Source organism: Stegostoma tigrinum, chromosome 1, assembly GCF_030684315.1.
Source record: "Stegostoma tigrinum isolate sSteTig4 chromosome 1, sSteTig4.hap1, whole genome shotgun sequence".
Taxonomy (NCBI): domain Eukaryota; kingdom Metazoa; phylum Chordata; class Chondrichthyes; order Orectolobiformes; family Stegostomatidae; genus Stegostoma; species Stegostoma tigrinum.
The window spans coordinates 18,538,359-18,565,442 of record NC_081354.1 but is presented as its reverse complement, the minus strand read 5'-3'; the positions used below and the strand labels follow the sequence as shown (position 1 = coordinate 18,565,442).

Genomic DNA, 27,084 nt, shown 5'->3' with positions numbered 1-27,084 from the left:
GAGCGGGGATAGGATGTTTCCCTACAACAGTGATAATACTTCAGAAGTACTGCCTTGGCTGTAAAGAGATGCCCTCCATATAAGTGCATGCCCTCTCTTTCTACTGTGTGAAATATCCATGAAACATACGGTTGTGTTTTACACAAATAAATCAATGTCTGTAATGCACCTTAAATACTGCACTGTTCTATTTATTCCATGGACCGTCAAGCAGTGCCTTTGTGAACGTGCTCCGAGTACAAGAGGAGCAGGCGACCTTTAATTCCTTTTAATGTTTTGCCCTCACATATATTCTGTCCTTGTAACCTTGGAAGTCATTAAAACTCTGTTTGTCTTTCGTACCGCTACTCATGGTTTCTTATCCCCCATTGGCTAACTCATAGACAAGCAACACTGTGATTTTAAAATGCTCAGTAAAAACCGGAAGAATTGTTGTAAATCAGGGACAAAAGCAAAGTTGCTGGAAAAGCTCAGCAGGCCTGGTGGCATCTGTGAAGGAAAAAACAGAGTTAACATTTTGGGTCTGGCGACCTCTTCTCAGAATTGTTTTAAAATGCTCGGCCTTGCTTCGTGGCCTGACTCCTCCATGTAATCTTCTCCAGCTTTACACCACTCTGAGATTTCTGAGTTCAACCAAACTCTGACTTCTTGAGTATTCCCAAAGGCTCCAGTGTTGCTGGCTGGGCCCTCATTTGCCAGGGCACTGACCACTAAAATTCCTTCCCTGAATCTCTCTGCCTCACTGTGTTGCTATGGTTTTTAACTTCAATGAAGGATTGAAATAATCTCTCAAATAAGAAAGTGAAGTTTGAGATCATTTGAAAGAATATCAGTGCCTCTGCTGTGTTGTGTCATACTTGGAATTGTTAGACTCTTGCTTTGTGCATGTATTTTTTTCTTTATTGTATTTTACCTTTAACACTCTGAGCTTGAACTTATTCTGCAGCTTATAATGCATGCTGTTAGTGGGACCACATGACATGGAGATGGGCAATGTAATCTTTTGATGTGGCCAGTGAAGATTTACCAGAAGGGGATATTGAGTTGTTAGTTAAGGAGGAGGATTAAATTCAACTCAACTTTACTAAATGCAATTTCATTTATCACTGGTACAATGACAAAAGTGAGCTCATTGGATATGACAGTTCTTACTAAATATTTTAGAATCAGACCCCAATCATTGATATTAAAAAAACTCCCTAATGTGGCATTGGGTAAGAATATTCAGCAGTATGGCACTGAGATGGACACACAGCAGTAAAGTCCAATGCTTAATCCCTGGTCTGTGGCCAAGTTTGATATCAGCATTTCTGGACTAGATAGAGAATGAATCAACCAGGATGCCTACACCTGATTTCCAGCCAGTCATACTTAACAAAAGTGCATTTGAGAAAGGATTAATTCTGTATCAATCCCAATGTCAAATAGCTTGTTAATTCTGTCCAAGGTCAATTGTAAAGGATGGCTAGCTGGCAGAGTTACTTAGAGACTAGGCAAAAGAACAGGTTCCTCTAAAAGTACACATTCTCAAGGAAATATTCTGAGGATGGCAACTGATCATACATTGCTAAAGAGCCATGAATGAGGATGGATGGCATTTTTGGGAAGCTCTTCATTTAAGCCTACCCTTGGTTCCACCACCACAGATGGGAGAGATCTGGCAAAAAAAAAGTAAACAGAAAAATAAGAGTTCAAATACATGCAGTAGTGTGCCTTATAAAGTGTGCCACTGTAATATTGCATCACCACCTGGGTTGAAATGTAATCAGTGATAATGGGAACTGCAGATACTGGAGAATCCCAGATAACAAAGTGTGGAGCTGGATGAACACAGCAGGCCAAGCAGCATCTCAGGAGCACATTCCTCTCTGATGAAGGGTCTAGGCACGAAATGTCAGCTTTTATGCTCCTAAGATGCTGCTTGGCCTGCTGTGTTCATCCAGCTCCACACTTTGTTATCTTGGGTTGAAATGTAATGTTGCTTTGGAGCATATTGCAAGGTTTTTGTTCTCCAGCATACTAACTGTGTGGAAGAAACAGGACTGCAGTAGTCTTGCTGTGCTTTGCCCGTAACACATTTCATATGTGACTTTTCAAACAAATATTTGGGAATGCTCAATTTTGAACAATGTTGATGCAAAGGTAAGAATGGATTTTTAACTAGAGCAGCAAAAAAGAAAGAGAAAATATTCAGGATCAACAAAAGTATCAGCATCAGCCTGCAGGGTCGAATGGGGCAAAGGGAAGGGAATTCAAGATAATAAAATGTGAGGCTGGATGAACACAGCAGGCCCAGCAGCATCTCAGGAGCACAAAAGCTGACGTTTCGGGCCTAGACCCTTCATCAGAGAGGGGGATGGGGTGAGGGTTCTGGAATAAATAGGGAGAGAGGGGGAGGCGGACCAAAGATGGAGAGAAAAGAAGATAGGTGGAGAGAGTGTAGGTGGGGAGGTAGGGAGGGGATAGGTCAGTCCAGGGAAGACGGACAGGTCAAGGAGGTGGGATGAGGTTAGTAGGTAGGAGATGGAGGTGCGGCTTGGGGTGGGAGGAAGGGATGGGTGAGAGGAAGAACAGGTTAGGGAGGCAGAGACAGGTTGGACTGGTTTTGGGATGCAGTGGGTGGAGGGGAAGAACTGGGCTGGTTTTGTGGTGCAGTGTGGGGAGGGGTCGAACTGGGCTGGTTTAGGGATGCGGTGGGGGAAGGGGAGAGTTTGAAGCTGGTGAAGTCCACATTGATACCATTGGGCTGCAGGGTTCCCAAGCGGAATATGAGTTGCTGTTCCTGCAACCTTCGGGTGGCATCATTGTGGCACTGCAGGAGGCCCATGATGGACATGTCATCTAGAGAATGGGAGGGGGAGTTGAAATGGTTTGCGACTGGGAGGTGCAGTTGTTTGTTGTGAACCGAGCGGAGGTGTTCTGCAAAGCGGTCCCCAAGCCTCCGCTTGGTTTCCCCAATATAGAGGAAGCCACAGCGGGTACAGTGGATGCAGTATACCACATTGGCAGATGTGCAGGTGAATCTCTGCTTAATATGGAAAGTCATGTTGGGGCCTGGGATAGGGGTGAGGGAGGAGGTGTGGGGGCAAGTGTAGCATTTCCTGCGGTTGCAGGGGAAGGTGCCGGGTGTGGTGGGGTTGGAGGGCAGTGTCGAGTGAACAAGGGAGTCACGGAGAGAGTGGTCTCTCCGGAAAGCAGATAAGGGTGGGGATGGAAAAATGTCTTGGGTGGTGGGGTCGGATTGTAGATGGCAGAAGTGTCGGAGGATGATGTGTTGTATCCGGAGGTTGGTGGGGTGGTGTGTGAGAACGAGGGGGATCCTCTTTGGGCGGTTGTGGCGGGGGGGGGGAGTTGTGAGGGATGTGTTGCAGGAAATGCGGGAGACGCGGTCAAGGGCGTTCTCGACCACTGTGGGGGGAAAGTTGCGGTCCTTGAAGAACTTGGATATCTGGGATGTGTGGGAGTGGAATGCCTCATCGTGGGAGCAGATGCGGCGGAGGTGGAGAAATTGGGAATAGGGGATGGAATTTTTGCAGGAGGGTGGGTGGGAGGAGGTGTATTCTAGGTAGCTGTGGGAGTCGGTGGGCTTGAAATGGACATCAGTTACAAGCTGGGTGCCTGAGATGGAGACTGAGAGATCCAGGAAGGTGAGGGATGTGCTGGAGATGGCCCAGGTGAACTGAAGGTTGGGGTGGAAGGTGTTGGTGAAGTGGATGAACTGTTCGAGCTCCTGTGGGGAGCAAGAGGCGGCGCTGATACAGTCGTCAATGTAACGGAGGAAGAGGTGGGGTTTGGGGCCTGTGTAGGTGCAGAAGAGGGACTGTTCCACGTAACCTACAAAGAGGCAGGCATAGCTGGAGCCCATGCGGCTGCCCATGGCCACCATCTTTGTCTGTAGGAAGTGGGAGGAATCGAAAGAGAAGTTGTTGAGGGTGAGGACGAGCTCGGCTAGGCGGATGAGGGTGTCGGTGGAGGGGGACTGGTCGGGCCTGCGGGACAGGAAGAAGCGGAGGGCCTTGAGGCCATCTGCGTGCGGAATACAGGTGTATAGGGACTGGATGTCCATGGTGAAAAAGCCGTGTTGGTGGCCAGGGAATTGGAAGTCCTGGAGGAGGTGGAGGGCGTGGGTGGTGTCATGGACGTAGGTAGGGAGTTCCTGGACCAAAGGGGAGAAAATAGATAGGTGGAGATGAGTTCGGTGGGGCAGGAACAGGCTGAGACAATGGGTCGACCAGGGCAGGCAGGTTTGTGGATTTTGGGAAGGAGATAGAAACGGGCCGTGCGGGGTTGGGGAACAATGAGGTTGGAGGCTGTGGGTGGGAGGTCCCCTGAGGTGATGAGGTCATGAATGGTGTTGGAGATGATGGTTTGGTGCTCGGGTGTGGGGTCATGATCGTGGGGGCGGTAGGAGGTGGCGTCGGAGAGTTGCCGTTTGGCGTCGGTGATGTAGAGGTCAGTGCGCCGTACTACCACTGCGCCACCCTTGTCGGCGGGTTTGATGGTGAGGTTGGGGTTGGAGCGGAGGGCTGCCCGTTCTGCGGGGGAGAGGTTGGAGTGGGTGAGAGGGGTGGAGAGGTTGAGGCGGTTAATATCTCGACGGCAGTTAGAGATGAAGATGTCGAGGGAAGATAGGAGGCCTGGGGGTGGTGTCCAGTTCCCATTTGTGTGTTCACAACTGTCATGGATATGGCAGGAGTCTGATGTCTGTTGCAGTCCAACCTGATAAACCCTGTCAGCAGAACAGCAGTAAAAAGAAATTAGCATTCCTGGATATTGCTTGGGGTAATATATTGTATTCCAAGGCAGTAGAATCTAATGAAACCAAAGAGAATAGCCTATCTCTGGTGAGACCATGTCCTAATTGTTGCCTGAGCAGAGTGAGAACAATAACTGATCATTCCAAAGTCCTCTTGAGGGTAGCAATTTGTTATTACTGAAAGTTGACTGCAGTATATTCTCTTGATAGGCTGCAGTTCCATTACATCTGACATTTGCTTTTGATTCTCACTACTGTCATTGATACGTAAAACTGAAAAAGAAAATCTGATAGTGCCTTGCACACACTGTTTTGACAATGTGTTTGGTCAGGTTCCGTAGTGACTGACATTAGCACCAGCAGATTGTATTTGTGCTTTGCCAACTCCATACCTGATTTTCAGGAAGAGATTGATGATTGTTCCCAGAATCAACAGCTAATATTGGATTGGTACTACTTTGCCATGCTGGGCAGTCATAATCATTTAAGAGTTAATGGCCTTTGTGTTATTGTTTGACCTGATTATTGGTGGGAAGCAAAGAACAAAGTATCAGTTAGAGTACTCATACCAAGCTTTGTTGAAATTATCTCTGCTGCAAAATTCTGTCCTTCAATCTCAGCGGTATTAAAACATGTTCACAGAAGCAATTTTTAGCAGCTCCTAGTTCTAATGAGTTATTTTAAAAATCAACTCCTGTTGGCTTTGTTAAAACATTAAATAAACTGGATTAATAATTTCAGGAGAGAATTTACATTTGGTGTGGTTATTAAATGATATTAAAATTAGAGAGCTGTTCATATGACAAATCATTACAAAATTACCTAATTAACATTAAAAAACCCTCCACGGTGATCTGATTTGGATTAATCCACAAATTAATTGAATGCCTCAGCTGGGTGTAAATTAGACTCTTCAGATGCTGTCCCTTTGCAACATCCAGACACGCAATGATATGACGTCTTACTGTAAGAGGCTGACTCTTTTTGTTAACTATTAGATCCACTTCTAGGCTTCTACATATAGGGTGAAACACTCTGACCTATGAGTCAAAAATAGAGTTCACATAGATGTATTTTGGAAGTTTGCTCTGTAATTTTATACATTAATTGCACCTGTATTATGGAGTGCACATAAATGCATGAGGCACCAAGGTATTGAAAGCTTATTGCCTCAACAATGATTTGATTTATAGAAGCAGAGTGATAGCTGTTATTTTGTTGTACTGTCTGTAAAGAGCTACGAAGTAGTTAGCCAGGAATCAATTGCATGTGTGAGTGTCCCAATCAAGCCACAATCATGGCTGCACTTGGAGGGTCTGCTTTTCATGTACTGAAACAGCAGCTTAAGTAGTTTTTTGAACCAGCCAACATGGCAAGTTAGAATTGAAGACAAAGAGATCTCAGGTTTCCAATTTTGAAATGTTATTATTTCAATATTCTCAGTATCAAAGGACAGCAGGAGATAAACCAGCAGCAGATACAGTCCAGAATTATTTGCTAATTGTTTGGGTCTTACCAAACGGGCTACCACAAACCAGTGGCAAGAATGTAATTAAGTCAGAAATGGATATGAGACTAGCCTTCCTGACTCTAAGTGATCTAGAATGAATAGACTGCATATGCTGCAATGAACACATTCCCAGATGGTGAAATAACATCAGCAGAGACACGACTCTTAACCCAAATGTTTCATGGATTGAACTTGCAACCTCAGTGGTTCGCTTAAGGGTGCAGCAACCCTCTCAAGCCATTGGGAGTTAAGAACGGGAGGTATGCCTTCAGTTTTTTTATTATTAAAACAAAGTTTGTTCCAAAAAAAGGCAATAATGGTGAAAATAAATATACATTTTTGCACAACTTCTCATTAATCAGCAAAGTTACAATGAAGTCATTCAATTTTCTGGGGTCCACAGCCACTTCCTGCAATAATTTGTAACAATGTAAGTTGTGAAGAAAGAAGTGTACCTGCTTGAATATCAAATAGATGTATGTCTAGGTTGTAATTTATTGCCAGTTATTACATGTCTTTATTCAATGCAAAGAATACAATGCAAATGCTAGATTGTAAGCAAATAGTCTTAATCAAATTGTGGGACAGATATAAATGAAAACAAAAACAAGATAACTAAATTACCAGGGAGCAAATTGTTGGTGAATGAAATAAAGCTATATTTGCTCTTTATGGGAAGAGCTGGTAAATATCAACTGAAATAATTGTCCATATTATTCAATAAGTATCACAATCCTACAATCCCTTTCGCAAGGACTAAGCAGTACGTTTTCATAACACTTCAGCTGGCATAAGAGAAGCAGTCATGAGATAGTAAAGGTGTGAAAGTGTGAGCATTTTGTCATCTGGCATGAGTCTGTATTGTGTGGAGAAATTTCTTTTAATCACACTTGATAATGTGATTCCTATATTTAAAAAAGAGCGTAAAACAAGTCTGGGGAATTATAAACAAATAAGTTTTATGACAACGGTAGGAAAAGTTTGCAGTTCTCATTCGTACTTCTATAAACTGAGAACGTAATAAAGAGTAATCAACATGGTTTTCAAAAGGGAAGCTTGTATTTAATGAAACCTATTGAGTATTCTCAAAAACTAATGGGAAGGCAAGATAAGGATAATGTAGTGGTTGTGGTATATTTGGATTTTCAAAAGGCTTTCAGTAAGTAATAAATAAACCATTACAAGTAATTTATAAGTTATGAAAAAAAAACCATGACTAAGCTCATATCATGTGGAATCAGGAATAAGTAGCAGATATAAAATATAGGGCTGAATGTACATAAGTTTGAAAACACAGACCAACAGATTCCAGAACAGCTTCTTCCCTGCTGTTATCAGACTTTTGAACAGACCTCTTATATGTTAAAGTTGATCCTTCTCTCCACCATCTGTGTGACTGATGACAGCTCACAAAGGCCACCATGCTGCAGTGGCATCTTGCTCAATAAATGCCAGCCTTACCTGCAATGCCCACACCCCATGCAAGGATTTTTTAAAAAGTCTGAACTGTAGAAATGTGAATGAGGTCCTTCCATTAACATCAGCAATATCAGGAATAAAATCTCACCCTCCTTGTTTGCCAGTAAATTTTGGAGCCATCACTTCAAATGATATCCTTTAAGAGTATCATTTGCTATTGACAGCTCAATGCATACACTTAACTTTGTAGGCTGTGCATTATATCACATTTTTCTCACAGTTTGAAGCAAAAGCTCAACTCTTGTGGTTGCCTTGGGAATATAAGGCTACACTTTGAAAAACAATTGAGACTTCAAGATAGAAAAGTATCAGGCTTACTGTGGTGATAAAACTGCAGCTTCTTTTGGAAAAGGTATGTAGTTAGCAGAGATTGAGAAAGTGACAGATATACTAAAGAGGCAGCAAATAACCAATGTTACTTGAAGGAGCAGATTTCAAATGCCACTTGTTTATTTCTGCCCTTAACATGTTTCAAGTGCTAATTTCCTGTTAAAAGGCATTAATATTCAGGGAACATGTTGAGATGTGCGATTCAGTGCAAATGTGACAGCAAAATGGAACAACATAATGGAAATGGCACTCATCCTCAGTAAAGTAGAGCCATTGGACTAGAAAATGATCCATCTCTGTCTGCTAGAAATAATGACCTGTGGCAACTAAGCTACATTACATGGTGACCTGTATTTTGCCATGGTTATATTTTATAAAGAATCTTTTGGAGGAATTAATTGAAATTCTGTGATGTGGATTTAACAAGAATTTACACTATAGAAATTACATTCTTATCGCTATCACATTTAACAAGTCCCAGCCTGCAATCACCACTACTAAGTATAACTCCATGTTTTTCCACATGGAAGTTGAAAATTATTTTATAAAATTCAACAATAATTTTATATATTTTTATGTAAAATTATTGTTGAAAACTATTTTATACATACATAGTGTTCTTTCGGCAACATTTTCTCCGCATTCCCCCCAACCCCAGATTCGTACATTAGTTAAGCAGGCTTCCTGCTTTAGATCTATACCAGTGCTTCTTGTGCTAAACAGATGTGAGGTGTGTAAGATAAAAAGCTTGTCTTCCATAATATCTCGGGGACCACAGGCACAATGTCACACTGTAACGCTCCACCATACAAAATGCACGTAATTACATTTTGTTTTATTTTGAACTTCTTTTTACATTGTCGTTGACAAGAGTTTTCTACAGGATTCAGTGAATTTTTAGAGAGATTTAAAAAAACAAACACCAAAAGCTTTCCCAAAGGCAGCAACAACCAAGAAAGAACACAAACTATGTGGTAAAATAAACCAAAGAACTGCAGACGCTGGAAATCTGAAACAAAAACAGAGACTGCTGAAGAAGTTCAATAGGTCTGGCAGCATCTGTGGATAAAAGACAGACTTAATGTTTCGAGTCCATTGACCCTTCTTCAGAATTAATGATGCCTAGGAAAAGGCGGCATATATGCTGGAGACAGGGAGTGAGGGTGGGGTTGGTTTGGTGGGGTGGTGAAGGAATGAACCACTAGGTGGAGATGAAGTCTAGAGGAAGAGGATGCTTAATAAGTGCTCAGATGAAGGGATTGAAACCATTTATTCAGATTTGCTGAAAGACAGGTAAAATTACAAACAGTGCCAATTGAAGCATAAAATGACACAGACCGATTTAGTAGATTAAATAAATGGACAGATCTGCGGCAAAGAATTTCAATGCAGACAAATGTGAATTCATCCACTTTGAACCTAAAAAAATAAAATAGAGTACTTTCTAAACGATGGAAAGCCAGGAACAGCGAAGGTCCAAAGAGGCTCATGCATCCAGATACTTAAATCATTAAAATGTTGTGAACAGGTACAGAAAAATAATCAAAATGGTTAATCAAAGGCTGAGAAAATCAGGAGTTAGAATTTATGTCTCCGCTATACACATCCTCAGTTAGACCATACTTACAACACAGTGAGGAGTTCTGTTGCACATTGGGAATAATATGTTGGTGTTGAAGTAAGTATAATAGGAAATGGAATTACAAGGAAAGATTACATAAACTTGACATTGGTATTGAAACAATTAATGGGTGATTCGATTGATATTTTCAAAATATTAAGGGTAACAAATAAGGTAGATAGATACTTGCACTGGTTGGAGAGTTCAGGACTGAGGATCACAGTTTAAAATCAGAACCAGACCTTTCAGAGGTCAAATAGAGAACAAGTCTACACGCAAAGGGTGGTAAGGGGATGGAACTGTCTTCCATGGCAGGCAAATGATGTCAGGTTGTTTGTTAACTTTCAATGTAGGATTAATACATTTTAACCAAACAAGTTAAGTGTTTAGGGCAAACGGGAACATTTGGACTGAGGTTAGGGATCAGCTGTGACCTCATTGAATGGCAACACAGGCTCGAAGAGCTAAAAGCTCAACTCCTGTTCCCATGTTGTTAAATCATATTGTAGGAAATGCGACAGTTTGATGGACAGAGGTCCACCAACAACAATGACGTAATGATCAGATTATCTATTTTATTATTATCTGGCCAAAACTCCAGGGAAAGCTACTTTGCATTTCTTCAAAGCATTTTAACAGCACTGTACTCTGTTAGCACAAATCTGAGTGTTAGATTTAGAAGATCGTGTTCAAATCGAAGGATTAAAACTTGTACCAAGATCTTTTCAGAATCGGATTGCCATGACTGAGTCACTTCTGACATTAAAACTACTGAGTATATTTTTAACATGAACATTCTTATACAGAGCTAGCGCTGTTATTCATGTTCATGGTAGAATGTGCTGTTTCACAGATATGAGAAACTATATCATATAAAATGGAAACCAAAGATCTAAAAATGCTGAAAATCAAAGACAAAAATAGAAATTGCAGGAAAAGCTCAGCAAGTCTGGCAGCATCTGTGGATAGAAATCAGAGTTAACGCTTCAGCTCGAGTGACCCTTCCTTAGAACTTACCCAGTTCTGAGGAAGGGTCGCTTGACCTGAAATGTTAAATCTGATTTCTCTCCACAGATGCTGCCAGACCTGCTGAGCTTTTCCTGCAATTCTTATTTTTGCCCATCATAGAGTCATAGAGATGTACAGCACAGAAACAGACCCTTCAGTCCAACTTGTCCATGCCGACCAGGTGTCCTAAATAAATTTAGTCCCATTTGCCAGCATTTGGCCCATATCCCTCTAAACCCTTCCTATTCATGTACTCATTCAGATCCATATTAACTGTTATAATTGTACCAGCCTCCGCCACTTCCTGTGGCAGCTCATTCCATACACGCACCACCCTCTGCGTGAAAAAGTTGCCCCTTAGGTCCCTTTTAAATCTTTCCCCTCTCACCTTAAACCTATCCCATCTAGTTTTGGACACCCCCACCCTGGAGCAAAGACCTCGTCTATTTCTCCCTGTCCAAGCCCCTCGTGACTTTATAAACCTCTACAAGGTCGCCCATCAGGGATATAGCGCCAGCCTATTCTGCCTGCTCCTATAGCTCAAACCTACCAACCTGGAAACATACTTGCAAATCTTTTCTGAATCTTTTCAAGTTTCATAACTTGCTTCCTTTAGCAGGGAGACTAGAATTGCACATAGTATTTCTAAAAGTGGCCTAACCAATGTCCTGTATAGCTGCAACATGACTTCCCAGCTCTTATACTCAATGCCCTGACCAATAAAGGCAAGCATACCAAACGGAAATAGTAAGAACTGCCCATACTGGAGTCATACCAAACGCCACCTTCACTATCCAATCTACCTGTGACTCCACTTTCAAGGAACCATGAGCCAGACTCTAAAGGTGTCTTGTTCAGCATCACCCCACAGGACCTTACAATTACTTGTATAAGTTCTGCCCTGATCTGCCTTTCCAAAAATTAAATTAAACTCCATCTGCCACACCGGGGCCCATTGACCCATTTGATCAAGGACTTTCGTCGCTGCCCACTACACCTTAAATTTTGGTGTCATATGCAAACTTAATAACCATACCTCCTATGCTCACATCCAAATCATTTATACAAATAACAAAAAGCAGTGGACCTAGCACTAATTCTTGTGACTCTGCGCTGGTCACAGACCCCCAGTCTGAAAAGCCATCCTCCACCAACACCCCGTACCTTCTACCTTCAACCCAGTTGTGTATCCAAACGGCTAGTTCTCCCTCTATTCCATGTGACCTAGCCTTGATAACAGTCTCCCATGAGGAAACTTATTGAACACCTTATTGAAGGTAATATAAATCACGTCCACCGCTCTGCTCTCATCAACCCCCTTCATTACTTCTACAGAAAACTGAATCAAGTTATTGAGACACAATTTTTCACACACAAAACCATGGTGACTATCTCTAATTGGTCATTTCCTTTCCAATGACATGCAAATTCTGTCCCTTCAGAGTTCCCTCCAACAACTTGCCCAACAGTGATGTCAGCCTTACCAGCCTATCGTTCCCTGGCTTTTCCTTACTACTTTTCTCAAATGGTGGCATCACATTAGCCAGCCTCCAGTCTTCTAGCCACGTCCCTGTGACTATCAGTGATACAAATATCTCTGCAAAGGGTCCAGCAATAACTTGCCCAATCTCCGAGAGATCGTGGGTACACCAGTTCAGATCCCAGGGATTTATACACCTTTATGACTTCCAGCACCACCTCTGCCGCAATATGGACAATTTTCAAGATGTCACTACTTATTTTCCACATTCTCTGTCTTCCATATCCTTCTCCAGAGTAAGCACTGATGCAAAAGGCTCATTTAGTATCTCCCCCATCCCCTGCTGTTGCACACAATGGTGGCGTTGCTGATCATAGAAAATTGATTGTGGGAATATTCCCGATTAGGTCTAGATGCTTTGGCAAGCAGATGAATTTGGAGACAGCTTTCTTGCTTTCTTGCCTCATGTTTAGGCCTGCTGTCAACTAATAGAGACAAGAATTGGTTGCATGGCTAGCCAACAAGTTGATTTTTTTTTTAACGTGTTTACCTGGCTGATCAAGGGTGAGTGAGGTTGACTTTGGCATGACCTTGGTCTTTTTTATTTGGTTCATGAAAACAACTGCATGTCGGATGCCTGTTTGCATTTGGTCATTGAAGATACAAGATACACTTGAGTAATTCAGTTCTATGGAGTTCGCTGGAATCCAACAGTCATGAATTCTGCAAAGTTAACAGCAATCATGCCCAAAAACCCTATCCTGTGGAGTCGAAGCAATATATTAAAAAAAAACACTTGCTTGTCAGAAGCAGACATAGTTTTAACCTCAATCTGTTAATTTATAAGAATGTAAAAAATAAGAGTAGGAGTAGGTCCTTTCTACCATTCAATTAGACCATGTAGATCTTCTACTTCAACAGCATTTCTTACATTTTCCCTCTGTAAGGCCATCAGAAATAGGAACAGGAGTAGGGTCATGGCTGATTGGACTTCCCTATGCTGTCCACAAAGCCTTTAATTCTTCTACTGATCAAGACCCCATCTATCTCACCCTTAAATAGATGTATATCTGCCTCCACAGCTCTACATCCCTTGATGTCTTTAATGTGTAGAAATATATCGATCTGATTCTCAAATAGATTTGGTTAGATTTATATTGTCACTTTTACCTGAGTATAACAGTGCAGCGAAAGGTGTGCAGAGTTGTCACTATCCGACGATATCTTTGAATACAATGGTTAGAATTAAAACTAAAACCAAAAATTAAAGAAATAGAAACAAAAGGAAAAGGAAATGCCTAGAATGTCCTCACCGCTGCCACGAATCTTGAGCTGGGTTCACCATAATGCACCATAACCACCCAACTTCGAAGTCACCACACTGCAGCACCGTCAGTCACCGCTGGGCCCACTTCGCCTATGGCTGCCATCTTGGAATCAATTAAATCACCAGAGTCCTCAGCCTTCCTGAACAAATGCAGGAGTGTAACCCTCTGGAGCAGCGCTGACATCAGAGCAGCCGTTGATGCTGGTGTCACCCTGAGCCCTGCATTCAACAAAGCAACGACCGAGCCAGGCCTGGCCTGTTGGACAGAGAATTCCAAATACTCACCCCGAGTGAAGAAATTCCTCTTCAGCTCTGTCCTAAATAGCTTGCTCCCCCTCTTTCCCCCCCCCCCCCCCCAATCTGTGACTCTGTCCCCAGGTCCTAATGATCCGATTTAATAATGATTTCCCTTTCAAAAATCCATGTTGACTCTGCTCAATTTTGCTATTACTTTCTTAGTGTTCTGACATCACATCCTTTATTGCGGGGTTCTAGCATTTTTTAATATCACGGATATCAGTTTAACAGGCCAATTTTCTCTCTCTTCCCTCCTTTCTTTAATAGTGGCATTACGTTTGCCACCTTTCTATTTGCAGGTACTGTTCCAGAGTCCATTTATGTATAAAGTCAAAAAATACACAGAATATGGAGACAGTTCAGATCATCTTAATTCATCCAGAAAGACTTGACAATTTTCACATTACAATTTTTTCTTTATTTGCACAGATATTACAAGGAAAAAAAGATTTAAGTTTATTAATCAACTAACTGCTGAACATGGGGGTTGATAGTGGGAATATCACTGAATTGGTAATCTCAAAGTCCTTGTGAGAGAGTTGAGGGTCACAGGGTATCATCTCAGAGCATGTGGCTCACCAGTGAGGAGAGAAATGAAGGAGGAATTTTATCTCTGAGATCATGAATCCATAGAAGTCTTTGTCACAAAGGACTGTAGCAGCTGGGTTGTTACATATATTTAAGGCTAAGAAAGACAGACTTTTTCATCAAGAAGGGAATCACTGGCTATGGGTTAAAGGTAGAAAAGTGAAGTTGAGAATTATGAGACTAGCCATGATCACGTTGAAAGATGGAGTAGACTCGATGGGCCAGATGGCTCACTCTTGCTCCTACATTTTATCATCATATATAGTGAATGTCTTAGGAATATGGATTCATATCTTTCCAAGTCAGTTGTGAAATTTCAGCTCAATTAATAAATTTGGAATTGAAAATGAGCAGTGGTGACCACGATATATGTCTGTCATTGATCGTTTTAGATATCCATCTTAGTCATTCATATCCTTGGGAACATCAATGTTCTGTCCTTACCTGGACTGGCCTACAAGTGATGACAGACTCTTAACTGCCCTCTTAATTGTCGAGCACCCCCCTCTGTACAGGGCAATTACGGATGGGAAACAATTGCTGGCTTGCAAGTGATGTCACAAATTATAAAGTAGAAAATACCATTAATATTCAGGACAGTTATAGTTCCCAGTAAACCACCTGGAAGCTGGATGATATTTAAATGAAGAACAGTACTTTGAGCGGCACAGTAGCTTGGTGATTAGCACGACTGTGTCAGTGCGCTAGGGACCTGGGTTTGATTCCATCTCCGGGTGACTGTGTGGCATTTTCACATTCTCCCCAAGCCTGTGTGGGTGTCTCTGGGTGCTCTGGTTTCCTCCCACAGTCCAAAGATGTGCAGGTTAGGTGGATTGGCCATGCTAAATTGCACCTAGTGATCGGGGATGCGTAGGCTGGGATGTGGACTTACAGGGATAGGGTGGGGGGTTGGTGGGTGGGTGGGATTCTCTTCAGAAAGTCAGTGTAGACTTGATGAGCCAAATGGCCTGCTTTGCAATTTAGGGATTCTCGTTGAACTGTACTGGTAGGTACTGAAATGCTGAAAGCAAAGTAGCCTAATTCAAAGGCCTAGTAAGAATGCCATCTGCTTGAAAATATGATAAATAAGACTTAAAAACTGCCAACCACAGAAATCATATAAAATACCTTGGCATTGCAAGAGCACATCCAAATACTACTGAAATATTATGAGGGTTTCTGCCTCTACATCCTTACAAGCAGTAAGTTCGAGAGTTCCACCAACCTCTGGGAGAATTTTTTTTTTGCTGATATACCTTCTGAACTTCCTGCCCTTATCTTAAATTAATTTACAACGAATAATTCCCAAGAATGATTACTTTGTCCATTTTGCAGCCCTCTATAATATTTCCAGTCGGTTGCTGCAATTTCACCAGCCTCCATTGTTAATCTGTCAAATGGATCTTGGTTCCACTCATTTGAAATCTTGTTTTACTTCACTTTTCTCTACGGTTAACATATTCTCAAAAACGAGGACAGGAAAACCTCATAACCTAACTCCTGACATTCAATAATCTCTTGCGCAGATTGCAACATTCTCTGAAACAATATTGTGAGCTGTGTAATTGTCGAAGATCAGTAGTTTGCCTCACAGGTCAAAGTGATGATATTTTTTAATAACTAATTCCCACCTGATGCTTCCAATGCTTAACCTGTTCCTTTTGCTTGCTTATTCGTAATCACTTCAAATCCTGTTTCCTTGGTTTACTGCCCATGGGTGTGGGTTGTTTTTTAATTCATTTGAGATGAGAGCATTGCTGGCTGGACCAGCATTTATTGCCCAGACATTGCTATGGGTCTGGAGCCACATGTAGACCAGACCAGGTCAGAATGGCAGTTTCCTTCCCTAAAGGACATTAGTGAACCAGATGGGTTTTTTCCCGACAATTGGCAATGGGTTCATGGTCATCATTAGACTCTTTTAATTCCAGCTTTCTGTTTTAATTGCTGAACTCAAATTCCACCATCTGCCATAGCGGGTTTTGACCGTAGGTCCCCAGAACATTACCTGGGTCTCTCCATTAGCAGCCTAGTGATAATGCCACTAGGCCATTGCTATACGTAGCCATCCTTGGCCTTGGTAGACTGCCTAAAAGGAAGAGAAGATTATACAGTAGCTGCAAGGTCTGAGGAGTTTGGGCTTATCTCATGTTAGCACAGTGTTAGTTGGTGCCAAGAATTTTGGGAGGGAAGTTTTCAAGCAGGGTATTAAACAACAGCAAGAGTGACAAGAGACAAGAAGATAGAACTCATGAAAATAACACTGATGGAAGTTGTTTGGTAAAGGAATTTGAAACAAAAATGCCAGCAGAGTATCCATGCTGTAGAGTATTATTTGTTCAATGGATCTTGGAGGCAGGGAGATGGTAGCAGAGCGGATCCCAACTGCAAAACTAGTGAGAAAATCTCTTAATATAGCTACTGTAGGGTGGAGGAGAAAATCTCAGAATTACTAGTGCCTGCAAAAGAACAGACAAATGAGAGAAAACTGAAGTTAAAGTGAACTGTAATAATTCCTCTTTCCCCTCCCATGAGAAATCTCAACTTTACTTGCTGAGTCTCCAATACCTGTTTGCTTTCTGGGAGAACCTTGACCTGGTCTTATTCCTACAGATCATTATTCATCTGCTACAATCTGACATTGTCATGATCTGACTAGTGTTCCCAGCTCTACAGAATTCTTAGCTCACACTCACTGTGTGTTCCTTGTCAGGTCTGAAATGCTCTTTACCAAGATCTGTAGATATTGCTAAGTAGAATCATGCCTTGAATTTCTCCTCTGCAAGGATCTTGAAGGTTTAGCTTTGTCAACTGCTACTCTCTGGTTGCCAGCAGCCTTTCCTAAAGCCCTATCTGAAGGGTCTTCAGACCTCCACCACTTTCTGCCTGCATATAAGATGAAACAATGCCCAGTGCTTGGCACCATGTTGAATGATGCATCCTCATCACAGTTCATCTTGTTGGAAGTTATGTCTAGCACGTTTGCTGCTCCCATCCTCTTTCCTGGTCAGCATCTAAAGAATCTGTTGGTCTAGTTAGGGATAGAGGAAACCCAGTTGGTGGCCTAACAAGAAAAGGCTCCCATCTTAAACAAGATGTCGTTTATTGCATGATAGAAACTAGCGACAAGTTACAATGGTATGTTGAACATTGTCACTGAGACAGAGAGATTTCTCAGCGTTAGGCTTTACTCCTTTGAAATGCGAACCTATACAACTTCACCATATTGAATGATAATTCACAATTTCAGTATTAACCCTTTTAGACTCGTATACCTTGTACAAAACTGGGAGCCAGAGACATGAGCTGGTGGAGGTGGAGTGTACAAACCATTTCTGCTTGTAGAGTAGACAGGAAATCGAGAACATTTTTATGATAAGATTTTTCATGTTCAGAACATGTGTACACAGAAGCAAAGCCATCATCTGCTCTCCGTGTTTGCTGAGTTCCACCTGTGCTTATGAAGCCTATTATTTGGCATTTAAAAATCCATTCAGATTGCACACAGAAAAGCTGAATTTCCACAGTGATGTCTCCTGCCACGAAATGACAGGACTATCCTTCAGGCACATCCTAAACTTCCAGGTTTTACATTGAATCAATTCCCAGTGCAGCCCTCAATAGCAGCAAACATCTCAGCTTTTTCTGTTGTTGGGGAAGGAAATTTCAACTAAAATATGATCTGTTGGGCTTCATTTAATGGGGTATGGGTATAATTGTATATTTTACCTGATTTAACACAGCTTCACCCCATGAATTTGGGCTAAGATGCATTCTACGTGCATTTTCACTACAGTGAGCAGTCCCCATGAACTGTGCTTCTTTAACTCAATTGATGGCATTGTTCTCTGAGTTCAGCGATTTATGGGTTCAGAACTTTAGTGTGATACTGAGCGAGTGCTCCATTGTCACAAATGCTGTTTCCCTTTCTGAAGTCTTTTAAAAAAAATCGTCAACTTCTGGTTCAAAAATCCAGAGCAATTCCACAGGATTGTGTTGGGTAGGTATTCCTCATCCAACAAGCCCGAATAGTTTAACTTTTTATCTCACTTGCTGTATTTGAGACATTACTGTTAACACACTAGTGATCAGGTTTTCCTATGAGACATCAGTGACACTTCCAAAATAACTCATTGGCTGTGGAACTCTTATCCTGAAAGCATGCCAGGTATTATTTAAATGAAGGAGCAAATTACTGCAGCTGCTGGAATCTGTACTGAAGACAAAAAATGCTAGCAATCACAGCAGATCAGGCAGCATCCATGGAGAGAGAGCAAGCTAATATTTCGAGTCTTGAAACGCTACCTGACCTGTGATTTCCAGCATTTTTGTTTTCATTATTTAAATGATGCTGTTCCTTCACAAAGACAGTCCAGTTTTTATGGTGACTACCTAGTAATTATTTAAGAGATGATTGCTAGCTCAGAAAATCTATACTTCCCTTTGCTGGAGCTTAAATTTTTTAAAAATTTTGTTCACATGATGTGGGGCATCACTGAGTGGTACAGCATTTACCACCTATTCCTAATTGTTTACAGGGCATTTAAGAGACAACCGCATCGCTGTGGGCCTGGAGTCATATATAGGCCAGACCAGATAAGGATAGCAGATTTCGTTCCCATTAGTGAACCAGAACTTTTTTTCCTCAAATGGCAATTGACACTGGTTATATGGCTATCTTTAATCATTTTTATTCCAGATTTTTTTATTGAATACAAATTTCACCTTCTGTCCCAGTGGGATTTGAGCCATTGGCCGGTGATACAGGATTGTTAGATTAATGACACTATTGCCTCGCTGTTTTGCGGTTTAAAATTTTCTATCCATATCCAGTTTTAATCCAGCAGAAATTGTGACTGGTGATGCAGTGTGTGTTAACAGGTAACAATGTCCCTTCCAAAAATAAAAAAGATACTTTTTTCTAATGACACTGGTTTCAGGCAGGATGTTGCTTAAATATGAACGTACGTACAAGTGCATATAGGCACTTCAGTCGGTGTTCTGGGATAGTGGGAAATGCAGATGCTGGGGAATCCGAGATAACAAAGCGTAGAGCTGGATGAACCCAGCAGGGCAAGCAGCACCTTAGGAGCTCAAAAGCTGATATTTCGGGCCTAGACCCTTCATCAGAAAGTTTCTGATGAAGGGCTGAGGTCCGAAATGTCAGCTTTTGTGCTTCTAAGATGCTGCTTGGCCTGCTGGGTTCATCCAGCTCCACACTTTGTTATCTTGGGTCGGTGTTCTTGTGTGTATGTGTGCATGTGTTCATACTGGTATGTATGTATATATACATGTGCCAATGAATAAAACAATATGAGTGAAAAAAAAATTGTTAGACGTGAATCTGAAAGAACTACAAACAAGATGGCAAGATCACTGTGATAGATAGACTAATTTCCTTGAAATCAGAGTGTTGATACTGTCTTTATAAACTTGCAAAATGTATCTAAGAATAACCTGTCAATGCAGCTCAAATTTAAAGATCTTGTTCTGACCAGTTATGAATAATCTCCCTTTTTAATACACTTTAGCTGTGACAAAAGAATATAAATTGTTTTTAACATGTTGCTACATACACTTGCATTTAAAACGTAGTTCATATTGCAAAATTAACAAACTAATTGCAAGGTTTTCTTGAGTGAAAGAGGAAGGAATTTTGTTTCGTACTAACCCCAGGACAAAGAATAAAATATGATATTGAACCCAAACATACGCAAAGTTTAAAAAGGGTGATGTACCTAGTACAGGCTGGAAGGGAAAACAATATGTATTTAAAAATACTTAAAGTTATTCAAGTATTGATTTCAGCCAGGGACCACGGTTGCTCAGTGTATGACTTATATCATCGGCAGTCAGTAAATATTACAGACGCCTTTGATTTCTCATTGAATAGGTATTTCTGCAATTTGATTGATCACCAATGTGTTACTTTTGGAAATCAGAAGATTGAGGGGGAATCTTATAGAAACATATAAAATTATGAAGGGAATAGATAAGATAGAAGTAGAGGGGATGTTTCCACTGGCAGGTGAATCTAGGACAAGAGGGCATAGCCTCAAGATTAGAGCGAGCAGATTTAGGACTGAATTGAGAAGGAACTTCTTCACTTAGAGGGTTGTTAATCTATGGAATTCTGTGCCCAGTGAAGTAGTTGACGCTACTTCAGTAAACATTTTTAAAGCTAAGGTAGATTTTTTTTAAACAATAAAGGAATTAAGGGATACGGTGAGAATGCGGGTAAGTGGATCTGAGTCCACGAAAAGATCAGCCTTGATCTTATTGAATGGTGGAGCAAGCTAGAAGGGCCGAACAGCCTACTCCTGCTATTACTTTTCTTATATTCTTACATTTCAAGAGACTGAGAGAAAGCTGAGAGTGATGCACTTTTCCAGCTCTGCTATTGCAAGTTCAGTTTTTTCTCTCTTTCTCTCTCTCTCTCTCTCCCTCTCTCTCTCTCTCTCTCTCTCTCTCTCTCTCTCTCTCTCTCCCTCTCCCTCCCTCTCTCTCTCTCTCTCTCTTTCTCTCTCCCTCTCTCTCCACTCTGCCTGAAAACAGTTGCTTGAAATACAGCTTATTTGTATAAATCCAAGTTCAGGCTTCATTGTTCCTTGTCCCACCGTATAATCTGCAGGAAGTGAAATTTCATTTCCAGAATGAAATTTCCGGGAAATGGAATTTATCCAGAAAGATATGACTCAAACAGCAGATACATATTTGCATGACAATGCCTTTTTACAGTGAAGTTAATTCCTGCTCCTGATTTATTTTCTTCCTGATAATTTCATGAGTTGGCTCAAGCTGTGGTCAGGTAATCTTAAATCAGTGGGTTTTTTTCTGTCTTTGAAACCATTTTACTCTACGAGGGGTTTCAGGTATTGTAATCAGATGGTGGAAGTTAAAAATTCCTACCAACATAACAATGGTATAATTTATCTTCAGTAAACTTTAGTCACTACAGTGATAAACTAACATTCATTGTAATGCAAGCTACCTCTTTGCAGTTCAGACTAATTATTTACCACTACAAGTCTCGTACGGTTTTTAGATTTGATTGAATAGTCTCATACATTGAATAAATATTTTCTATACAATAAATAAAATTGTGTTTGATGTTAGCGTTTTTCATTTGCTAGTTTATAACTGCTGTGTGCCTTTGTGAGATCATTAGTGGTGCTTTGTCACTTTATCACATGATTTCTGTGAATCACATTTCATCTCAGATGTTTGAAATCTGTTAAGCACATTAAATGCAAATTATTTTGGCACCTAATGTTCTTGCTTTAATCAATTGCTGTAGTCATGCTACTTAAAACAATATTTCATCTAACATTCACAGTAAGAGACAGTAATAGGCCTCTTCTTTTGTTCTGCAAAAAATACTAGCTTGAGCAGAATTCAGCAATAAGACACAGCCCTGAAAAATCCTTCTCTGAATTTGGCTGTCATTTCACATGAGTCTTAAAGTGCTGAGCGCTGGCAAGTGAGCCCGTCTGCAATGGTCATTTTGGTATAGATGGGATGGGAGAAAGAGCAAATCAGTTGTAGGAGGCAGGGGGTGGATTTTCGTTTGTGCTTTAGTGTCACCCCCTTGCAAGAAGCTCACCCCTTCATTCCTCCCAACTGCAGCCCCACCAAGCTCAAACCCTTGACACTTATCTCTGTACTCCCTAGACCTCCGAATCACTCTCCACTGTAAAAGCCGAATGGTGATGATTTCCTTTCCACAGCCACTGGTTACTTGCCTGTATCTGCTCAGCATTGCTTTTATTTCCTTGCAACTGCTGGAATGTCCACTACTGAGTTCTGGCACTGCAGTAAAACAATTATGTGGGTGGTCTAGTCAGTGGTGACCCATTCAGGTTATTGATGTTTAAGTCCTGGCGATGGCAACGCTTTTGATTGTCAAGGGAAAGGGATTAGACATTCTCTCATTGTTGAGGGTATTGGCTGACACTTATATAACATGTGCCATTTATCAGTTCAAGTCTGCATTAATAATGCTCTATTATTATCTGAGGTTTATTGTGAATGGAGTACAACATATGTGAACATCAGTGAACAGCCCCATTTATGACCTTAGGATGGAGCAGTTGGAAATAGTCGAGCCAGGACGCTGTATCTTTGCTTTGGCTTGAAGTGATATATATGACGATGTAATGAATTACAAAGTTGACTCTTCTTTCCACTTTGTCTTGAATGTGTTCACTCCAGGGTCCAAACGATGGAGCCAATGGGAGGATATTCCACAGACTGTGAAATGTTGACAGTTAGGAAATACTGATTCCACCTTCACAGTGTGCAGGAGAACTGCTGAACAAACATGTCAAAGAAAGGACGTGTGAAGGGCGAAAAGCCCGAGGCGTTAATAGATGCATTGCAAGCTGCCAATGAGGAACTCCGAGCCAAGCTGACTGATATTCAAATCGAGCTTCAGCAGGAGAAAGGCAAGGTAGGGAGGGTCATTAACACTGAATGGCATTGCAGGCAACATTATTGCATACAACAACATGTATGGAACTGACACATAATGGAAATCTGTGAACTTTGACAGCAATTCATGAATATGACCTCTATTTCATCAACCCATATAACCTATACAGGATTTCAGAGTCCTTGCTATTTTTTGGTTGAAGTCGAGTTATTTGTAAATTATACTATATCATTGTTTAAATCAATAAAATTTCATTTGCATTCTCTCCCTTAGCAACCACATGAGGCAAAACATGTGTTTTTGCCTGTTTGCAAGAGTTTGCAAATTGGATGTGGGTTGTACTGAATCACAATGGCCTAGGCAGGTCAGTCCTATTCATCTTGGGGATGTTTCCCAGACACCTGTTCCCCAACATTTCCCCAAAGTCACAACTCAAGATCCAACTGCTGAGGTGGTGATTTGAGATGGACCACGTGTCAGGAAGCAGAATCTGGGACCCAAACGCTATTGCAGATATTCTTATGTATGGCTGGAATGACACAATAAGCACAAGGCTATAGCAGCTAGTTTATGGCCGTATGTAAGGAAGGCGATTCTAGTAATTCCAAAATGTTGAATCAAAGACAGCACAAGAAAGACTCAAAACATTCTAGTGGTCTCAGCCAGAGAAATTGATAAGTCTGCAATTTCCGACACTATTTTTATCATCAAATGATAACACTCTCTTTAAATGCAGTGGAAAATTTTACTTTCCACATTTTCAGCTCAAAAGGAATGGCTGTCTACAAATTCATTGGTCATTTATTGACATGTTACTGTTAACCAATAGTTGAACTTGAATAAAAGTTGCATGTTGACCAGTACAAATCTATGATTTGGTGCAGTCCAACTGGCAGAGCTCCAGTGACATAAGGATGTGGGAACAGTGTGGCGCTGATGCAGAATATATTTGAACATCAACGAAGACGCAGAACCTCCAACCACTTTACATTGTCATGGGATTTCAGAGGGAGGGCAGGTGTGTGACTGCACCTGTAACAGGTCCAGACAAAGGATTGCTATGTAAATAATGAGGGGTCTTTCCTGCCACCTTATCATGTTTTCCAGACAGAAAGGTCTGGAGAAGCAGTGACACCCCTTTACACCTCGCTGTCTCAGGATTACTGTGACGGGCAAGCAACAAGGTGAAAAGTAACCCAAAAAGATACAAGTACATGTTGTTTTTTGCAGATATCTATTGCACGCTCAGGGCTAAAGAGTTTCTGCCTAGTCTTTTCATGCAACAATTGTACAGTGCTTTGGTGAGCAGCCTTCACTGCTTCTGCAGGCCTCTTGGGGCCGTCTGTCTGGGATTCTGGGAGCAAATATTGTCAAGAAACAGGCTTACACTGGGGGCGTATCAGATCAATGTCAGCAATCTGAACTGACAAATTGAATTTGGAACAATGTAGCGTGGGCACATCATACTTAATTTAGAGAGACAGAATGATGACAGCTGTGAGCTTTTAGTTGATTTTCTTCTGTTTAGTGAATACTTTGCTATACTGGGCATAATGTATATACATATGAGATTATTCTGTTGGTAAAAAGAATTCAATCTAGTCATCAGGCTGTTCTAAGTTATCTCTTATTCTGCAGAAAATAGGTTTTTCTGATGGGAGAATATATTTTTATAAATTTGTAAGGGCTCATAATATTGAGTTGAAACTTCAGTCAGCAGAATCTTTATTGTGCAATGTGTCATGGGGAATGTGTGTGAGGAGATTAAAACTGTTCAACTGGGTAATAATGGGAATACCAGAAAGCTGATAATTGCAGTAAAGTTCCTCCCTCGTTGTCTTTAAAGTTTACTAGACCTAACAGAAACACTTGTCTCAATCAAATTCGGCTCAAGTAGCAGCAAAGTAGGTTTAATGATTCAAATACATTTAAATGCATCTGATTTTTCTGTATGGTAAACTTAAACTGTGTGGGAGGATTGACAACAATTGAAAGCGGATAATCAAACTGCTGGGAGCTAAGATTTTTTTTCCTTTATTCATTCACGGGATTGCTGACCAGGCAGCATTTATTGCCTGTCGCTAATTGCCCAGAGGGCAGTACAGAGTCAGTCACATTGCTGTGAGTCTGGAGTCAGATATAGGCCAGATGAGGTAAGGATGGCAGTTTCCTTCCCTAAAGGGCATTAGTGAACTAGATGTGTTTCCCCAATAATCGACAATGGATTCACGGTCATCGTTAGATTCTTAATTCCAGATATTTTATTGAATTCACATTCCACCATCTGCCGTGGCGGCATTTGAACCTAGGTCCCCAGGACATTATCTAGGGTCTCTGGATTAACAGTCCAGCGATAATACCACTAGGCCATAGCCTCCCCTATTGCATTGATATCGTGTGAGAATGAGTTTGCAAGTACACCTTCTTCAACTGAAAAGAGAGGCAACTGTCTTCCATCAAAAGATGGAACCTGAAAATTGAAACCAAACCCACTGGAGGCTGAGTAAAATTGCATTGCATTGGCCAAGAAATGGGAAAGACTCCAATTCAGTCGACCGGAGAGTCTTTACAGTGCAGAATCAGTCCATTGAGTCCACACTGACCCTCTGAAGAGCATCCCACCCAGATTCATTCCTTACCTTATCTCTGTAACGCTACATTTCCCATGGCTAACCCCCCCTAACCCACACATCCGTAGATATTACAGGCAACTTAGCATGGCCAACCCACTTAATTTACATATCTTTGGACTGTGGGAGGAAACTGGAGCAAACCCACACAGACAGGGGAAGAAAGTGCAAACTCCACGCAGACCGTCACCCAACGGTGGGATTGAACCCTGAGACAGCAGCGCTAACCACTGAGCCACCATGCCACCCCATGGTTTCCACCCATGCTTTCAAGTTAACTATTATTTAGGTGTGTGAGGTAGGAGTTGTGAAATAAAAGCATGCCTTACTCCTTTAATTATTATCTCTCAAGATGAAAAGAATTGCTAGAAACATTCAAAATTATGATGGGCTGAATAGACTTTTGGTGCCATTTATAAGCCAAGACTATACAAGGAAACGGTAAGATGGATTTTTCCATTAAAGTTGACATCCTGTCACTGGGTCTGAAATCAGCAGCTGACACCACTTTTGATGACTAAGGGACTTTGCAAAGCATTTTGTAGGTAGCTTGACCCTCCCAAAGCACTGCTGGCCTATTCAGAGGGCAAGCAACCTGGCAGTACCAGAAGTCGTATCACTCATGGCGGACAATTGCAGTTCCAGAGGGAGAGGGAGGCTCTGAGAGAGTTGAGCTGATCTGTGGGATGCCAAGTTCTGGCTCGGAGATGTGTGCCATTTAGCAATGACATTGTTGCAGGATATGGAGTGTCCATCACAGAGGAGCCCTGACTGAGCCCAGCTGGCGGTCTCACCATCTTGATGGACCCTTTCAATGAAGGGAGAATGCCAGTGGAGGTGAGAAATGATTCCTAGTTGACTGTTTAAGCAGCAGGCAGTCAGGCTGCCAACTTTTCCAGCATTGGCTTTATGATGTGATGGCACAAAAGCAGAAAGATGCCAAACCTCTTGCTTAATACCTACCCTGCCTCCAACTCCACAACCTAATTTGCTGGTTCCAGGATCTGTGATTGAACTTCTTAAATTTATTGGGAGGCCTTGGATGAACACCTGGATTCTGAAGATATTTGGGAGCTTCCTGAATAAATTAGTCTTTATGCAATACCATTCTTTCCCTCATTGATTTGTTACTGCCTTCTCATCAATATGACTTCTTCAGTTTCAAGTTCTGAAAGTGCCAGTGATTCCCTGGAGCCACTTGAGGCTAGAAAATACAGCCCACTATTTCTGCAAGTTCATTAGTTAGTAGTGATAGGACATGAGTTTAAAGTAATCACCAAAATTACAGAAGGTGAAGTTACTTCACCACCTATTTAAAATAAGTTTGTTGTAAATTGATGTAACTTTTTAAGAAAAACAAACCTCAATTTTTACCATTTTACTCGAGTTAGACTGAAAGCTCGGGAATACAGTGGACCTGGAAATAGCACACTGAAAAGACCTGACTAGAATAATAAATCTCCATGATGTTCTGGAGCTCTTGTATGTGCTGAAGGTTGATATGTTAAACTTAGTTTCTAAAATAGACAGAGTCAGATGTAGCTTTAAGGTTGATTTTTACTCCTGAGTTGTGTGTTCGAAATGAAGGACGTAGTTTTAGTTTCATTTTGGATGACGTTTGTTAGTG

General features: G+C 41.4%; 1 protein-coding gene across 4 annotated transcripts in view; it reads left to right on the top strand.

The window, feature by feature from the left end:
- Positions 1-27,084, top strand: part of LOC125462192 (janus kinase and microtubule-interacting protein 1-like) — a 334,030-nt gene that overhangs the window by 134,428 nt on the left and 172,518 nt on the right. For all 4 annotated transcript variants that reach the window (XM_059638150.1, XM_059638124.1, XM_059638093.1 and 1 more), the window contains one exon: positions 22,608-22,845. In XM_059638150.1, the coding sequence (XP_059494133.1) occupies positions 22,717-22,845 (129 nt within the window). In that variant the 5' untranslated portion in view covers positions 22,608-22,716. The remainder of the gene's footprint in view (positions 1-22,607; positions 22,846-27,084) is intronic.